General features: G+C 29.4%; 1 protein-coding gene across 1 annotated transcript; it reads right to left on the bottom strand.

The window, feature by feature from the left end:
* Positions 1 to 2,320: 2,320 nt before the first annotated feature.
* LOC112596587 (metalloendopeptidase OMA1, mitochondrial-like) lies at positions 2,321 to 4,543 on the bottom strand. The gene has a single exon (XM_025342346.1). It carries the CDS (start codon positions 4,183 to 4,185, stop codon positions 3,259 to 3,261), a length of 927 nt encoding a protein of 308 aa, XP_025198131.1. The 5' UTR covers positions 4,186 to 4,543; the 3' UTR covers positions 2,321 to 3,258.
* Positions 4,544 to 14,966: the final 10,423 nt, after the last annotated feature.

Raw genomic sequence — 14,966 nt, 5'->3', positions numbered from 1 at the left:
CAGAAAAGGGAAAACGCACTGACTCGGAAACGACGACGCAGAATTAAGTTCGACGATTGTCAACCGACTGAAGCATAAACTGGCCTAATTACCTCGTTATCATTAAATGCAGGTACACTTTTCTACGTAATACATTAAAACAACAATAATTACGAATGAATTTATAATCAGTGGTAGTAGTGTAACGTGAAATTCTAGGTTTTTCATCTGAAGTTGATTTAAATAAATATATATAATACGAGGTATGTTATATGATATATTTATCGTGTGTGCGATGAGTTGACATACTACTCTATAATAGCTGAGACCCTCATCCGGCGAAGTATATTATACCATCATATTCATTTTTCGGGTCGAGTGTCTGTACTGCGAAACCAGGACCTGACTATAGTATGGTTGAGACCTATATGTATCGTAACAAAGGTACAAGCAAAATATAGAGAAAAAAATCATTTTAATAAAACAGTTGTCAATTTATAGTTTGACGACTACCACATCTAATGGATAGTTAAGATATTTGTTCTGTTTATAAACGGATTAAATCGTGTGTTCACATTCAAATTTTTAAAATATCAATTTTTCGACGTTCATGATCATTATTAATTTAAAAACTAGTCTGTTCATTAGTAAATTTCACAAATTTTAACATTTAAAATACAAAATGGATATAATTATATTTGCAAACGAATACTGAAATAAAATAAAATATCAAAACTATAATTTTATCTTTTACGTTAAATACTTTTGAAAATGAAACAAATTTGAAATTAAAACAATTGTAATGTCTTTATTCTTTATATTAGATACTAATAAGAAAAAAAAATATTCATCTATTTCAAATTCTTTATTTGTTTTAAAACTTTTAAATAAATCATCAAAACTATTATGGTTCTTTTGAGTCATACACTAAAAATTCATGAAACCCATGCACTGAAAATAAAACGCGTATTGAAGCATAAAAATATATAAATAGGTACGCTTTGGGACGTTAATAGACGGTTATATTATTAACTATTTGTATATACTTTTCTAGTATTCACTTAATTATTCATCAGACCAAGATCGTTTTCGGGGTTACTTAGTACATTTATAAAGAAAAAAAACAAATCTAATTCTCATTTATCTTGATTCAAGTGGATTCTGATTAAAACCATTGAAGCATCGCAAATATTATCTGCGCATCAAAATTATATATCTCTTTCTTTAATATATTATTCTATGTATGTATTTATGAATAAATTTAACTAATCTAATCTAGTTTAAAATTTGGAACAAGTCATAGCAAAATTACTAGCTAATTATCTATTCATAATTCACTACGCCTACCTTAAAATAATTCGTTCAAATAAACACGTTAATAAGAATTCACATCTACTTACCGGCCCATACAGTAATTAATATTCTCTAATCTTAGAAATATAAATTTTATTAACATTTTTTATTAACTATTACAGTACACGACTCATTGCAATTTTCATTACAAATCTGAATATTCTAATGTTTGATAAAATTATCAGTCGACTAACATTACTATATAAGTATATATTATCAAAATAAATTTGATTTTCAACCACCCCCACAAACAACGCCCAATCGTAGTTTGAACGAACAGGTGACAAAAAAAAAAAAAATTGAAAATAAATCACGTGATCAGAGTAATCCTATATGATACATATAGACATACGAGTATAGTACGCAATTACTATACATATAGATATTTGTATGTTTGTATAATATGTATAATCTTTTATTTTTATTATTATTATTATGAAAGTGCGGGGACGTTGTTTTAATAGCATGCAGTAATAACGTTTATACAATATATTATACGTAAATCGGATACCCCTGTATCATCAAAATCTTTGCGTTTATAGTTTTGTTCTATTCTATTGTATGCAACCCAACCCCTACTACACAATAATAAAAATATAGTATTCCACGCTATTGTAGTTGTCGATTTTTTCTTCATTCTTAACGATATAAATACGTGACAATAAATATACGACAATAATGCATCGACAATTGGTATAAAACAGAATTCTTCGTCAAGTACAATATTTTCTTTTATAATTTACTTTTTATATAAATATTCTATAAATACTGTATTTATCATAATTATTCTCGTTAATATTATTAAAATAATGTATTTTAAGACAATTATATTGTTTTACTTTCATAAAGTAATAGTAAATTATGTAGTTGTTTTGGTTTGATAAATTTAATTTAAATTTTGTTACTATCTCATGTCCCATTTTTTCAGCTTATAAAATACGATGCTAATTTAATTATATAATATTATTACTTCAAAGTAAGTAAATTAATGTAATACATAATACATATTATATTAGGTATCTATACTAATTATAAGTCATTGTTTTCCCGTTTTGAAAACATCACAGCTTATATGTTTTCTTTATTTAAACACGCCTTTGATTTAATTACGATGTATAAAATAATATAAAGTGATGCCACGTGTAAGCATTTTGTATGTTAGTTTTGGTAGTTTTATAATTAAAAACTATCGTTTGAGATATATTAGCCCGAAGGTCTTTTGTTGTGGTTTGAATAATATGATTTGCTAATTATTATTTACTACTCTATAGGTATATCTCGTTTAAATGTATCGTATTATTAACTAGGTGATCCTGCATGCCGTTGCCTGAGACAAACTAAATAATGCCAGTTGATTTACACAGGATAAAATATTGTGTTTAACCCCGTTAAACGTAAGTTACACGCCATAGTTTAAACACATTAACTTCGGCGGTTTTGACTTACGAAACACGAGGGATGAATCTAAAATAAAATGTTAAGTCCAATAACTATTTTTATTTTTTGTAACCAGCTACAACAACGGACACCTTCAAACAAACAAATATTCGTTCGTTTTCGATAGGTAGTCAACAACTCCGTGCGGTCAGCCCCTCTTCAAAATTCTTAAAAATCCTCGGTGTACCCCCTCACGTCGCGGTACGAAGGTACAACACTTTTTCAAGTCTTTACCTATCACAGCCTTGCTGGCCGTACGTCGATCGGTCGATCGGGACGTCTTCTTTTTTTATATCGTTTTGAACAAAAACGAAACATTCAACATTCACTTACCAATATCTACGATTATTACCGAACCCGATGAATATCGTGTGCGAACATAACGTGTGGTTTTTTTTTTTTAAGACTATCAAATCATTCGAATCGAACACACCAGCGAACTCACTATTTCGAAGGAGAGGGTGCGCGCAGGGGACCCGAGCGGCCCGACTAGCAGCTGGCCAGTCTCCGGAGCTCCGTGGCCGCGGGTATCAAGCCGTACAGGTGCCTGGACCGACTCTCGTTGGTCGGGTGCACGGACAGCCACCAGAACAGCTTGTAACCGGGACCCTCCGTCTCGGACATGGCGTCCCAGAACCGGTATCCCTGGGTGACGTCCACGCACGCTCTGGCGGCCAGCTCCAGCCCGGCGCGGTCGGCCTCGGCCTCGTACCACCGGGCGCACGGCAGCACTACGCACACGTTCAACACGGCGACCGACCACAGGTGGGCCAACAGGTTCCAGCAGAACGGCAGCGCGGCCCAGATGACCGCGGACACCGGAACCAGGCACAGCGTGTCCAGCACGAACGCTATGCTGCTGATCTGGTTGACGTGCCGGAGCAGGCAGTGCGCCATCTCGTGGCCGACGACTATCGACAGCTGGTCGTCGTTGGCCGCGGACGTCAGACCGGTGTTGACCAGCACCAGCCCGCCGGGCGCGACCGCGGCGTTCACGGCCGGGCTGTCCACCACCGCCACGGTCCACCGGCGCCGCCGGATCGCGTCCACCCCGGCGTTGGCGGCCAACATCCGGGACGTCGCGCCGGCCACGCGCCCGTGGACGGGGTGCGCGGCGTCCAGCCGGACGGGGCGCGTCGAGTCCAGCGTCTCCTGCATCCGGCGATCGGCCTGTCTCTCCAGCGCCCGGTCGCTGAACAGGAACAGCCGGCGGCCGCCCGTCCGCGGGTCCAGTTCCGTGTGCTTCCACAGGAACGCCGCGAACAGTCCCAACCCGGCGGCCACGGCCAGCGCGATGAACAGCCGGTTCGACCAGACCGCGTCCGCGTACCGACCCTTTGCCTCGGCCGTTAGCCCGTACCACCAGTGCCGCGTGGCCAGGCCCGCGGCCACGCCGACCACGGCCGGTAATCGCATGGCGCACACCAAGGCCACACGGTCCAGCGACCACGACTTACAGGCGCCCGTCAAACTGCTGTTAAATCATCGCCAAAGTAACGCGCCTATTATATTATTATTGATGCCGCTCGTCTGTGTAATGTGTTATTATGGTTGAAACGCGAGAATTTTGAAAAACATTTCGGGCGATACCTGTACGTTTTCGTCGTTTAAACCAGTATTGGTGGGGGGGATGGGGAGGAGAGAGATTATATCCCAGTTGAACTGGTGAATCGAATTTCGCGCGTATTCTGTGGTCACTCGCGAAGTTTCAAATCGACGTTTTTCGTTGGAATGTACTTCAAATAGATGATATAGGTACGATAAGCGCAACGCTACAACTAAATTTGTGGACATTTTTAAAATTCTCCATTTAAAACCAGGAACTCGTTTGCGCACAAAATACTATAGAATTAACAACTCGTCGTTCGTACGAGATAAAATACCTACGTTTCGTTCGTACAAATATTTGGTATGCAAAATATTACTTTCCAATAACCAGAAGTTATTTGGATGTATTTAAATGCGTAAAAGCCTTTTACCCACTAGAAAAATTGTATTTAAAAAAAAAAAAATAAATATACTATTACATAACACAACATATTCCAAAATGTTGAAAAATGTTGTGTGTTGGAATGTTTTGTAGAAAACATAATCCAAAATGTGTATGTGTACTCACATTCTCAATCGTCAACTTCTTATCATTGTAAAATAAATCTATGTCGGTTCTAAAAAACATACTCATGATTCACCCTTTCTGTGTGTTATACATTTTTTTAAAATTGCATTTTAGCAAACCTCATTTTTGTCGTGTTCTGATAAGTAATTCATTTTACGGAAGTGTAAACGTAATAATTCCGATGTAAGTAAATGGCTTAAATACTGTTTTGGTTTGCTGTATACTTGTCACCAGAAAAAAAAAGATAGTATATTTTCAAAATTTAATAGTAATAACTACTCCACCCCGATGTAGTTTACGGTTTCTCTTGTTATGTTTATGTTCTAATATACTTTTCTTAATTAAAACTTTAACCCATCCCAATGGACTGGAAAATCGTTTGATAAACAACCAAGTACAACGAACGGATCCAAAGCTTTCGATAGGCATTGTAATATTAAAAATGTACATTATGTATAATCTGTGCCCTGATGAGACGTATAAAAAATAATCTTTGCGCAAAAAAGTCTAAGTATTAATAAATGTGCGCAAACTAGCACCGTTTTATTAGGTATTAGCGCTTTATACAAATCAAATCTCTCGGTAACACGAATCGTTTTCATTCAGTAACGATTTCAAAATTTAAGTTAATAGAATAATAATAAAATATTAAAGTCACACATTATACTATAAATTACCAAACATGATTTTTCGACTGAAGTTCGGTCTTTTTGGCTATTTTTACCACGGTGTTCGATGAATTTAACGCCATATTACTTATCCAACTAAACGATGATTTTATTAAATACTTTTAACTTGAAATTGACAACAGTGGAAGATTCTTAGAAATTGAGATTTAATATGACATTTAATAAGAAAATAAATTAATCAATAAGCTCTTATGATACCAAATATTATACAACATTACAATAAACAAAAAAACAAAAACATTAATTAAACAACTATTTTTGTATCGTAGGAAATGCGATTACCTGTCATAAATGTTTAAGATAAAAATATTTTAGGTACTATAATACTTTTCATTTAAATAATCATAGTTGTTAAAAATAGATTTTATGTCGAAACTTGTGTAAAGCTTTATATATTTTCAAGCTTTTGACCAAGAAAAAAATGTTGTAATACATTTATAGAAAATTCAACTAATTCAAATTCCTATTAATTATTCATAATTATTAATCTGAATATTTTTGAAAATATGCTAGCATAAAACTTAATAATTTCAATATTAACTAAAAATGGTTTGAGTTTTTATCGTTAAAATGTTTCATATTATAATAAAAATATTAATGACACATTTAAATATTTAATACTATCAAAAAATGAACTTTATACACTCATAAACATAAATTTGATTTATGATATCATTTTATTTTAATTTAAGTAACAACAATTTAAATAGAATCTTATAATACAAATACATTTTTGAGTTATAATAATATTAAAATTTAAACATTTTTAATTGAATTTATTTTTTACTATGAAATAATTTCCATATTTCATTAAAATGTTAAATTTAACTACGTATGAAACATTTCCTACGATATATTTTTGATATTTTTCAATTGTCGTACAAATAATGTATGGGATACTTTATATTATATATTTTCAAGTTTATTAGGTTGGAAATAAAATAATAAAATAAAGAAATATTTAAAAATGTCAATCGCTAATAAAAATTTTAAAAAGAACCAAAATCTATTGAAAATTATACAATGTCTGGAAAATAATATAATGTAATATAATTTTTCGAGAACATTTAAAACATCTAAAAAAAGGTACGGATTCTTTGCCATGTTTAGCGTCAACTAATGCACCAATATATTATGATCATTTGCTCTCATTACTGCACCTTACATTATTCATTTTTGAATTACAATCAAAAATGTTGTGTTGCTAAGATATTAACATTTTTTCCGCTGTTTGATTTTTAAAAATTACAAGAAAGAGTTTTTACCAAAGTACTAACTAAATCCAATTTTCTATACCAGTAACTACCGATATAAATAATGATTGAAACCGTTTTTAAATTTAATATTGACAATGCACATTCCGACACAAGTAACAATATCAGGTATAATGTACTTTGTAGTGTAATAATGTATTCAATATGCAGTTATTACCAGTATTTAGTAATATATATATGAACATATTGTTTGTGTGTACCATTTAACTATAGAAGTCAATTTAAATAAAATTGTTGTAAAATATTTGACCAGTATTCATAAAATATGTACAAAAAAATGTTTGAACGTTATATTGATCAGCATTTATTTCACTTGACAGTTGACTGGAACTTCAAACACATTCATTTGTCTAGTTTTCGATAAATCTTTATTTAATGTTAAATTATATAATATGCATTTCTTTCCGGTTAAGTAAACTAAATTTGGATTTATGCGATTTTACAACTAGTCTATAGACTATAGTCAATGAATAATTTTATTGGATTGCTACTTATTGTTGTACTTAATTCATGATTTTTTAATTCTACTCGTTTAGCGTCTTATACGAGTATGTAATGAGTTTACCAGATATTAAACTTAATGTTCGATTAAGTTCTATTATAATGTGTGATTTATTTTGAAGAACCATAACTTTGGTTATATTTATAACTTTATTATTATAGTCATATAAAATAATAAACATATCTCTATTCAAATAAATCTTGCTACATATTATTACGATGATGTACAATGTTTATGAGATCATAATATCAGATTGTTATATTTTGTATACAACCAACTGAACACAATATACAATTTTCAAATCATATCACTTTGATAGTCAAATGGAACCAAAAATATTTTTTAATAAATTCTCAATAGAAAATATAAATTAGAAATCTAGAATACTGCACGATTGACACTGGCTATAATCTTGTCTTAGACAATACATTTCGAACGATAGCTTTATCATACTTGTGACAATTAATCCGACATTATCGTTTTACAACATTTATTTTTCAAACTTTACCGAAACGAAACTTACGCTGCCCTTATCGGTTTTGTGTATCCGCTAGTATATATGATTATGTTTCTCATCTGCGCATGATTTATAATATATTTGGGCGGATAGTTTAGTTTTTGTTATACACAATTTATTTCCAAAACCGTGTTCCAAAACGTTCTAAAAGGGTAACGACAAGATCGCACTAGTATATTATGTCATGACGTCTACGCAAATAGACATCACTGAAGAACAAGAAGTCGTTCGTCCTAACTATATTTTAGGAACGCTGAACGTTTTACTGTAATTTTAGCGCAGTGAACATTACACCGCTAATGTTATAAGTAACAGCATTTATACGACATGTTACTATGCAAGTGTTTGATGAATATCAGTATTTTGCCAATAAAGCAGCGCGAACGCGTTGGAATACTGAACATAGTTTTAGTAAAATTTCACTATGAAACGTTAGAAATGGATGTCTTTTACTTTGTGCTGTGCAGAGATAGCACCACTGTATGTTTAACTGAACAATATTTTCGGAAAAAGTATCCGCACACAAACCAAAATAATAATTGTACCAACATAAAATACTTCGATCCTCTGTTAGATCTACGTATATGACGACTTATTACTTATAAATAATAATGATAATAAGTATAATATACTTCAATTTGATTCGAACGTCGAGATATTTTATCAATCGTTATTTTATTATGAATATCATATACAAATATTATTAGTAACAAAATATAATAAAACAACGTACTTACAACCAGGTAAAGGTAGTACCTACGTAATATTCTAACCGTTATAATGTAAAATACAATATTTACGTATGCTCAACGATTTGAAGAATTTTTTTCAAATAGATTTCTCAGACTAAAAAAAAAAAGGGTACAGCTAATTTTATTTGTAAACAGTCGTTTAAATAAATCTTCAAGAATTCATTTTTTGAAAACGCAATGATAAATGATAAATAATACGAAAAATGATTTAAAATGGTTTCGAAGAATTTTTACCACACTATTAATAAAACCACAAGGTTATTGTTTACTTTTATTTACCATAAAAATAAGTATTTCATCATGAGACTCGAAAAGGTATTTACAAATCCCAGAAGGCACTATACGCAAAAAATATATTGGAAAATTGTTGTTAAAATAATAGGATTGACTTTGTCCACTCGGAATATAATATTCATAATTTAAGGCAAAGATGTATAGAACGAATATCTTAGTAATATCTTATGTTTCGACGTCGCATAACTGGGAAATATACGTTTACATAATAACAATACATAAACTATAGAAAAAAAATAATATGTAAACAATTCAGATTTTATTATAATTTTGCTAGGGAGAAAAACGAAATCCTTTATAATCACTTTAAGTATATTTTATATAGATATGTATAGATTTTTGAGTAGCTATTATAATATACAGGCATTACCGAAACAATATCGTCTCAGAAGATCGTATTTCGGTAAAAGGTTTTTTTTTTATCATCTACGCCATAAACTAGTTGGATTAAGTTTAAAACGTTCTTAAAACGCATGTATTTGTAGTATTTTTTTATTTCTGTTTATATATTTTAACCACTCTGGATATCACCTCCCAGGACTACATTTTTATTTTTAATCATTACCTTCTCGAATTACGTCACAATAACAATAAACTGTGTAAAATATAATATATATATACTGATATAGTAAACTTATACTTTGCTTGATCAATATAAAGTTTTTAGTTTAAAGTTTTAACACTGTTTGACGCAAGATAATCCCTACCATAATATTATACTGTATTATACACACTGCACGAGCTAACATTTTAATTTCTTAAACAATGTTATAGGTATACTTATTTAGTCAGACTTAGTATAGAAAATTAAAAAATAACCTAATATCTATACAAGTAAACTTGGTAAACATATTATATATAAAATAATTAATTACATTTTCAACTACTAAATTAAAATATCAATGTAAACAAAATGTTAAATCGGTTAGTTCTAATAATGAAACATTTATAACTGTTTAAACGTGTTTACGTTTGTTTGAAGCATGTACTTAACTATTGAATATATTATAAACTTTATTAAAATATTAATTTCGTCAAAGTTTTACAAATTTAATACATAACTTATATTATCAGCTATATCTGAATACAAAATTACCAACGATAAGCATTAATTTTTACCTAATTATAAACGTGAAACTTTATTTTATGAATAAGCGTTTTTCTTTTTTCAATCGGCACATTTGTACTTGAACGGTAGCACTAAAGTAAATATTTTCCAATCATTTTATTCAATATTATACTAAAGTTATACAATTTAATTAATACTTTCAACAAAATATCGACTTGTTAAAATATATTTAATGAAAATAAAATATTCGTGTAGCACAAAAAGTAAATGCCATTCATATGGTTCGTCTGTCACACGGCATATACCGGATAGGAAGTTTAATGGCATAACCATGTTATCTATAGCAGAATTTTTCCTCTGTGCAATTCATAGAAATCTCTGAGTAGAACGCGTATCGTTAGAAAAATGGAGAACGCATAAATAAAACATTATTACCTAGTAAATTTTTTGAAGTCAAATAAAAAGTAAAATATTATAGTACTGCTCGTTCGAAACAGTTAGCTTAAAATATTACCAGTAATCATTTAAAACGTATATAATATACGATTTACAATAATTGAACACCAATATAATCAGAGAAAATAAAATAAATACGTACAAACATTGTAATGTACAGTGTAACGGGCTGAATAAGACACTACAAAAGGATCGGTTATTATTGTTCATTATTATTCATTATTATAGAGTATTGAATTAATTACTCGCTACGTACCATTATTATCAATATAAAATATTGAAATATTACTTAATTATCATTGACTGTAAAGCATGGCTTGCAAACGTTGTAATAACGTTTTGATTATAACGTCATATTTGACAAAAAAATGACTGAAATTTGTAAACGTAATAATTATAACAGAAAACGATTATTAACATAAATAATTAAATAACACAAAACAAAATAAATGATATATCATTGAACAAAAAATAACGCAAAACCTTTCATAATATAGTATATCATTAATTGAAATAATTAATTTCCAATTATTTAATAGTTATAATTTATAAAATATATTAAAAATGTTAATTCTGAATAACGATAAACGCAAAAGTTGAATAACGTTTAAATTCTGAATAACGATAAACTCAAAATTTGTAATACGTTTTAATTGTAAATAAAATATAATCAAATTTTTTTTTAAATGCAAGCCCTGCTGTAAAGAGAATGATTAAAACTTTCTCTCCGTTTCATTGTTCAAATACCTATTTTGTTTACTTTTAATTAAATGTTTTAAATAAAAATTATAAATTATAATTTATTTACAATGCCTAAAACCCAATCGATTTATTTTTATTAAATTAATTTGACGATAATTACGCATATATCCTTTGTGAAAACAAATACACGCAAATTATATTATCTTTTGACTAAATGTATTGAATTGACTAAAAAATTAAAATTATGAATTACGTATAAATAACAAATGATAAGTTGAAAATATAAAATCAGTTTTTACTATTTGAACAAATTTCAAAATAAATATGTTAAAAATTTCAACTTTAAACACAAAACAGTAAATGAAAAAATATAAGTTAATATAATTTTATTTTAGTATCAAATATCTATAAACATCGATACTTTTGACGCTCGTTTGCCTAAGACTTTAATATACATTTAGAAAATTATTTCGATCAAATTTAATTAAAAACTATACTATATAAGTTTTGATTTTTGTTATTCTCATAATTCGATACTTACGTTTTGGTCCATACCTTAGTTTGTTTCCATAACTACACAAACCTAACTATATATAATGAACAACGATACTGGATTAAAAATAATGTAAACCATTAAAATAATAACTACTAAGATTTTCGTTTGTGCTCTTATTATTAAATTAAATTGTATCAATTAACTTTGGTAAATCTATCAAAAAGCCGATGCTCACCACTCGCCGCCTATGCACGTTTCTTGTACTTATTAATAAATTAATTAATCCCATATTGAAATATCTCTGCTAATAAATTACATAAAGTTTTTTTTTTACTTCAATTATAATTACTGATGTCTGGTGCAGACTTACATCGTAGTGTACAAAGATGACTCATTATATTAGTATACGCTGGTTAAAATAATCAATATTGTTTATCTAAATTACAATAAAATATACGATATTATATAATATACAATGAGAAGTATATGTTATAATAAATGAATATATTTACCATTACTAAATTTGAAATGAATTAATTTCCTTCACAAAGACTTACGTAAATAACTTTAAAGTTTAATACATAAATGGATTTTACGTTATTTTAAAACAAATAGTTAATCAGTATTTTCTTATTATTGATTTTCTTCAGTGATTCAAAGCAAATAAGTAATTTGAATTAAATGCCTTTAATACTGTTTTTAAAATATCTTAGAGTTGTAACAAACCAGACAATATAACAATTTAAGTATAAATAATGAAAACAAATAATAATTTAAATAACAAATTCAGTATTTTTTACTGTTTTATTAGATCTTAAATAACAATTTGATGGTTTAAGATTGAATATTTAATATTTAGGCCGCAACGTGAACAATTTACATGTTTAAATAAGTTGAAACGTAAAACAAATTTTAATAACGAGCTATTTGTATTTTTATTAATTTTCAACTTTAAGAGTTACTGTGTTTATACTCAACGTGTTAATTAAAAGTTAATTTCATATTAAATTATTTAAGCTAAGTTATAAAAACTTTTAAATATATTTACTTATTTTGTACCTTTAGATATTTCCTTCTCAAACTTAGACTAAATAAATTATACTTAAATTTGACTATTGAAAACTAAAACTATGTTTATTTGGACGAAACTTCTCTGTTCACTGTTACAATTTGATCTGTATTTCAAATGAACAAAATATTTATTTTGAACAGTACCTAATTTTAGTCTCTAAATATCGATATTATTTAGAATAGTTTTAAAATAATATCTAAAAGGTTATATGACGTTTAGACAATTCTCAACATTAGAACAACTATTCAATAATACTAATATTCTTCTCTTTGCAACTATAATTTATTGAATTATTCTTTGAAATATTTTTTCACATACATTTCTCAACATAAACTCTACACTTTTTTGCAAACAAAAGTTTCCAAAATTGTAAAATCATATTCTACATTATACGAGATCATTCACAAATAGATGGGGATTATGTTTCTTAAACGTTCAGCCATGCGTTGGTTTCCGGCAAATTATGTGGACAAAACTCACCCATATGGATACCGTACCCATCTGAAAATAATAATAATGAAATCAAGCATTTACCAACCCGAATGCGTTTCGGCCATAAATTTCGTCTGTTGATCCGCACTGGTGCGTGGTGACGCCGTAAAAACGACTATGCAGAACAGTATACACAATGTTTGTGTACATAATCGTATAATAATATTTAGGTAGGCTCAGTGACAGTGTGTACATTAACAAATTATCAACAACAGTGAAAACACTGAAAACTCTCGTTAACGACGAAAGGTTATTATTTTTGAAAATCCTATGATTTTTTTACCTATATAATACAATATATTACACACGAGGAGAAAAAAATGTGATTTTCAATTTTTACCACAATGCGTTGAAGACGGTTGTTTTTTTTTTTAGAAAATATCAATGAATAACTTATATCATTCGTTTTCATTGCAATTGTATGTCATTTTAGTATGATTTATGTATGTTAAGAACAAATTCCTGATAAATAAGTATTATTATAATACGTGTACTAGGTGTATATAATAATACTTATACTAATTCATATTGTCTCATTAAAAAAATTAAAATAAATAAAAAAAGCCCATTAAATTTTAATAAATATTCGTCTGGCTTGTTCGTTAAAAACAATAACAATAGTTTTTCCGGTTGGATACAATTAGTTTGAGTGAATTTACTTCTAAAAACGGTCTGGTGTATTAATAAAATTATTGTTGGATACGTTATGAACACGCGCAACTTTTTTATTGATAAATAAAACACATACGTGTTTTTTGTCGTTGTGAACCTATTTTATATGCATACTTCTTCAGTTATTTTTTAATTAAAATTGTATAAAGTCAATATAATGACGTTATATTCATTGGAATGCAAACGGTTATTCGAATGCACGTAACCATTGCTTTCGAGCAGTCTTCGAGTTTACATATTATTTTCATTTAACGCATGTGTTTTATAATCTATAATCTGATAACATAAACTAAACAATACTTTAAAAAAAACCGTTTTATATGACCTCGAAGGGACCAGAATTATAATAGTACTATATTATCGTAGTTATTGCGGCCGATAGATCATAACAAGCGTTTCCTTTTTCTTTTTACGTGTGTTCATGCATCAAGACATTTTTAATTGACCATTATAATACCGCATAAGTAGCTAGACGGACGTGATAAGTGAAGTCATATTATTATGACGTACGTGTTTCCTTGACATTTGTAAAAAAAACCAAAACAAAACTGCTCAACAGTATAGCATATTGTTGCGAAAGATACTACAAGTCCAACACTCTAATATTATTTTTAAACACTATATAATGGATAAATTAATTTAAAATAAATTAAAAATTATCAAAGCCTAATGGTATTATATAGTAACTATATTTATATAAGTACATACTACTATATTATAGAATAAAATCGCAGGTCAATATCTAAGACAATAATATTTAAACACCTACGTAATAAATCCTGTATATAATATACTGTATTATGAAAGTAGCAATAGTGAAAATGGGTAAAATAATATTATGCAGTTATAATTCAGTCATCGTTTACTAACGCATCATCTTAGTCTCGATTTCGTCTTTTTCTAGACTCTTTAGAAGTATCGCATTACTGCGATATCACGATGACTCTTTCCTCGCGGTTAGTTTCTGATCCGACCGAACTTAGCCGATCGCGCGTATTTGATGATGTCTTTGATTATCACGGAACTGTGTGGTACAAATTCGTACATAAACAGCCATCAATAACCATAATGTATTATAGCTGGTATTATAATAT

Source organism: Melanaphis sacchari, unplaced genomic scaffold, assembly GCF_002803265.2.
Source record: "Melanaphis sacchari strain LSU unplaced genomic scaffold, SCAv2.0 Contig32_pilon_pilon, whole genome shotgun sequence".
NCBI classification, from domain to species: Eukaryota; Metazoa; Arthropoda; class Insecta; order Hemiptera; family Aphididae; genus Melanaphis; species Melanaphis sacchari.
The sequence above is the reverse complement of the archived record's forward strand: the minus strand, read 5'-3'. Positions and strand labels throughout refer to the sequence as shown.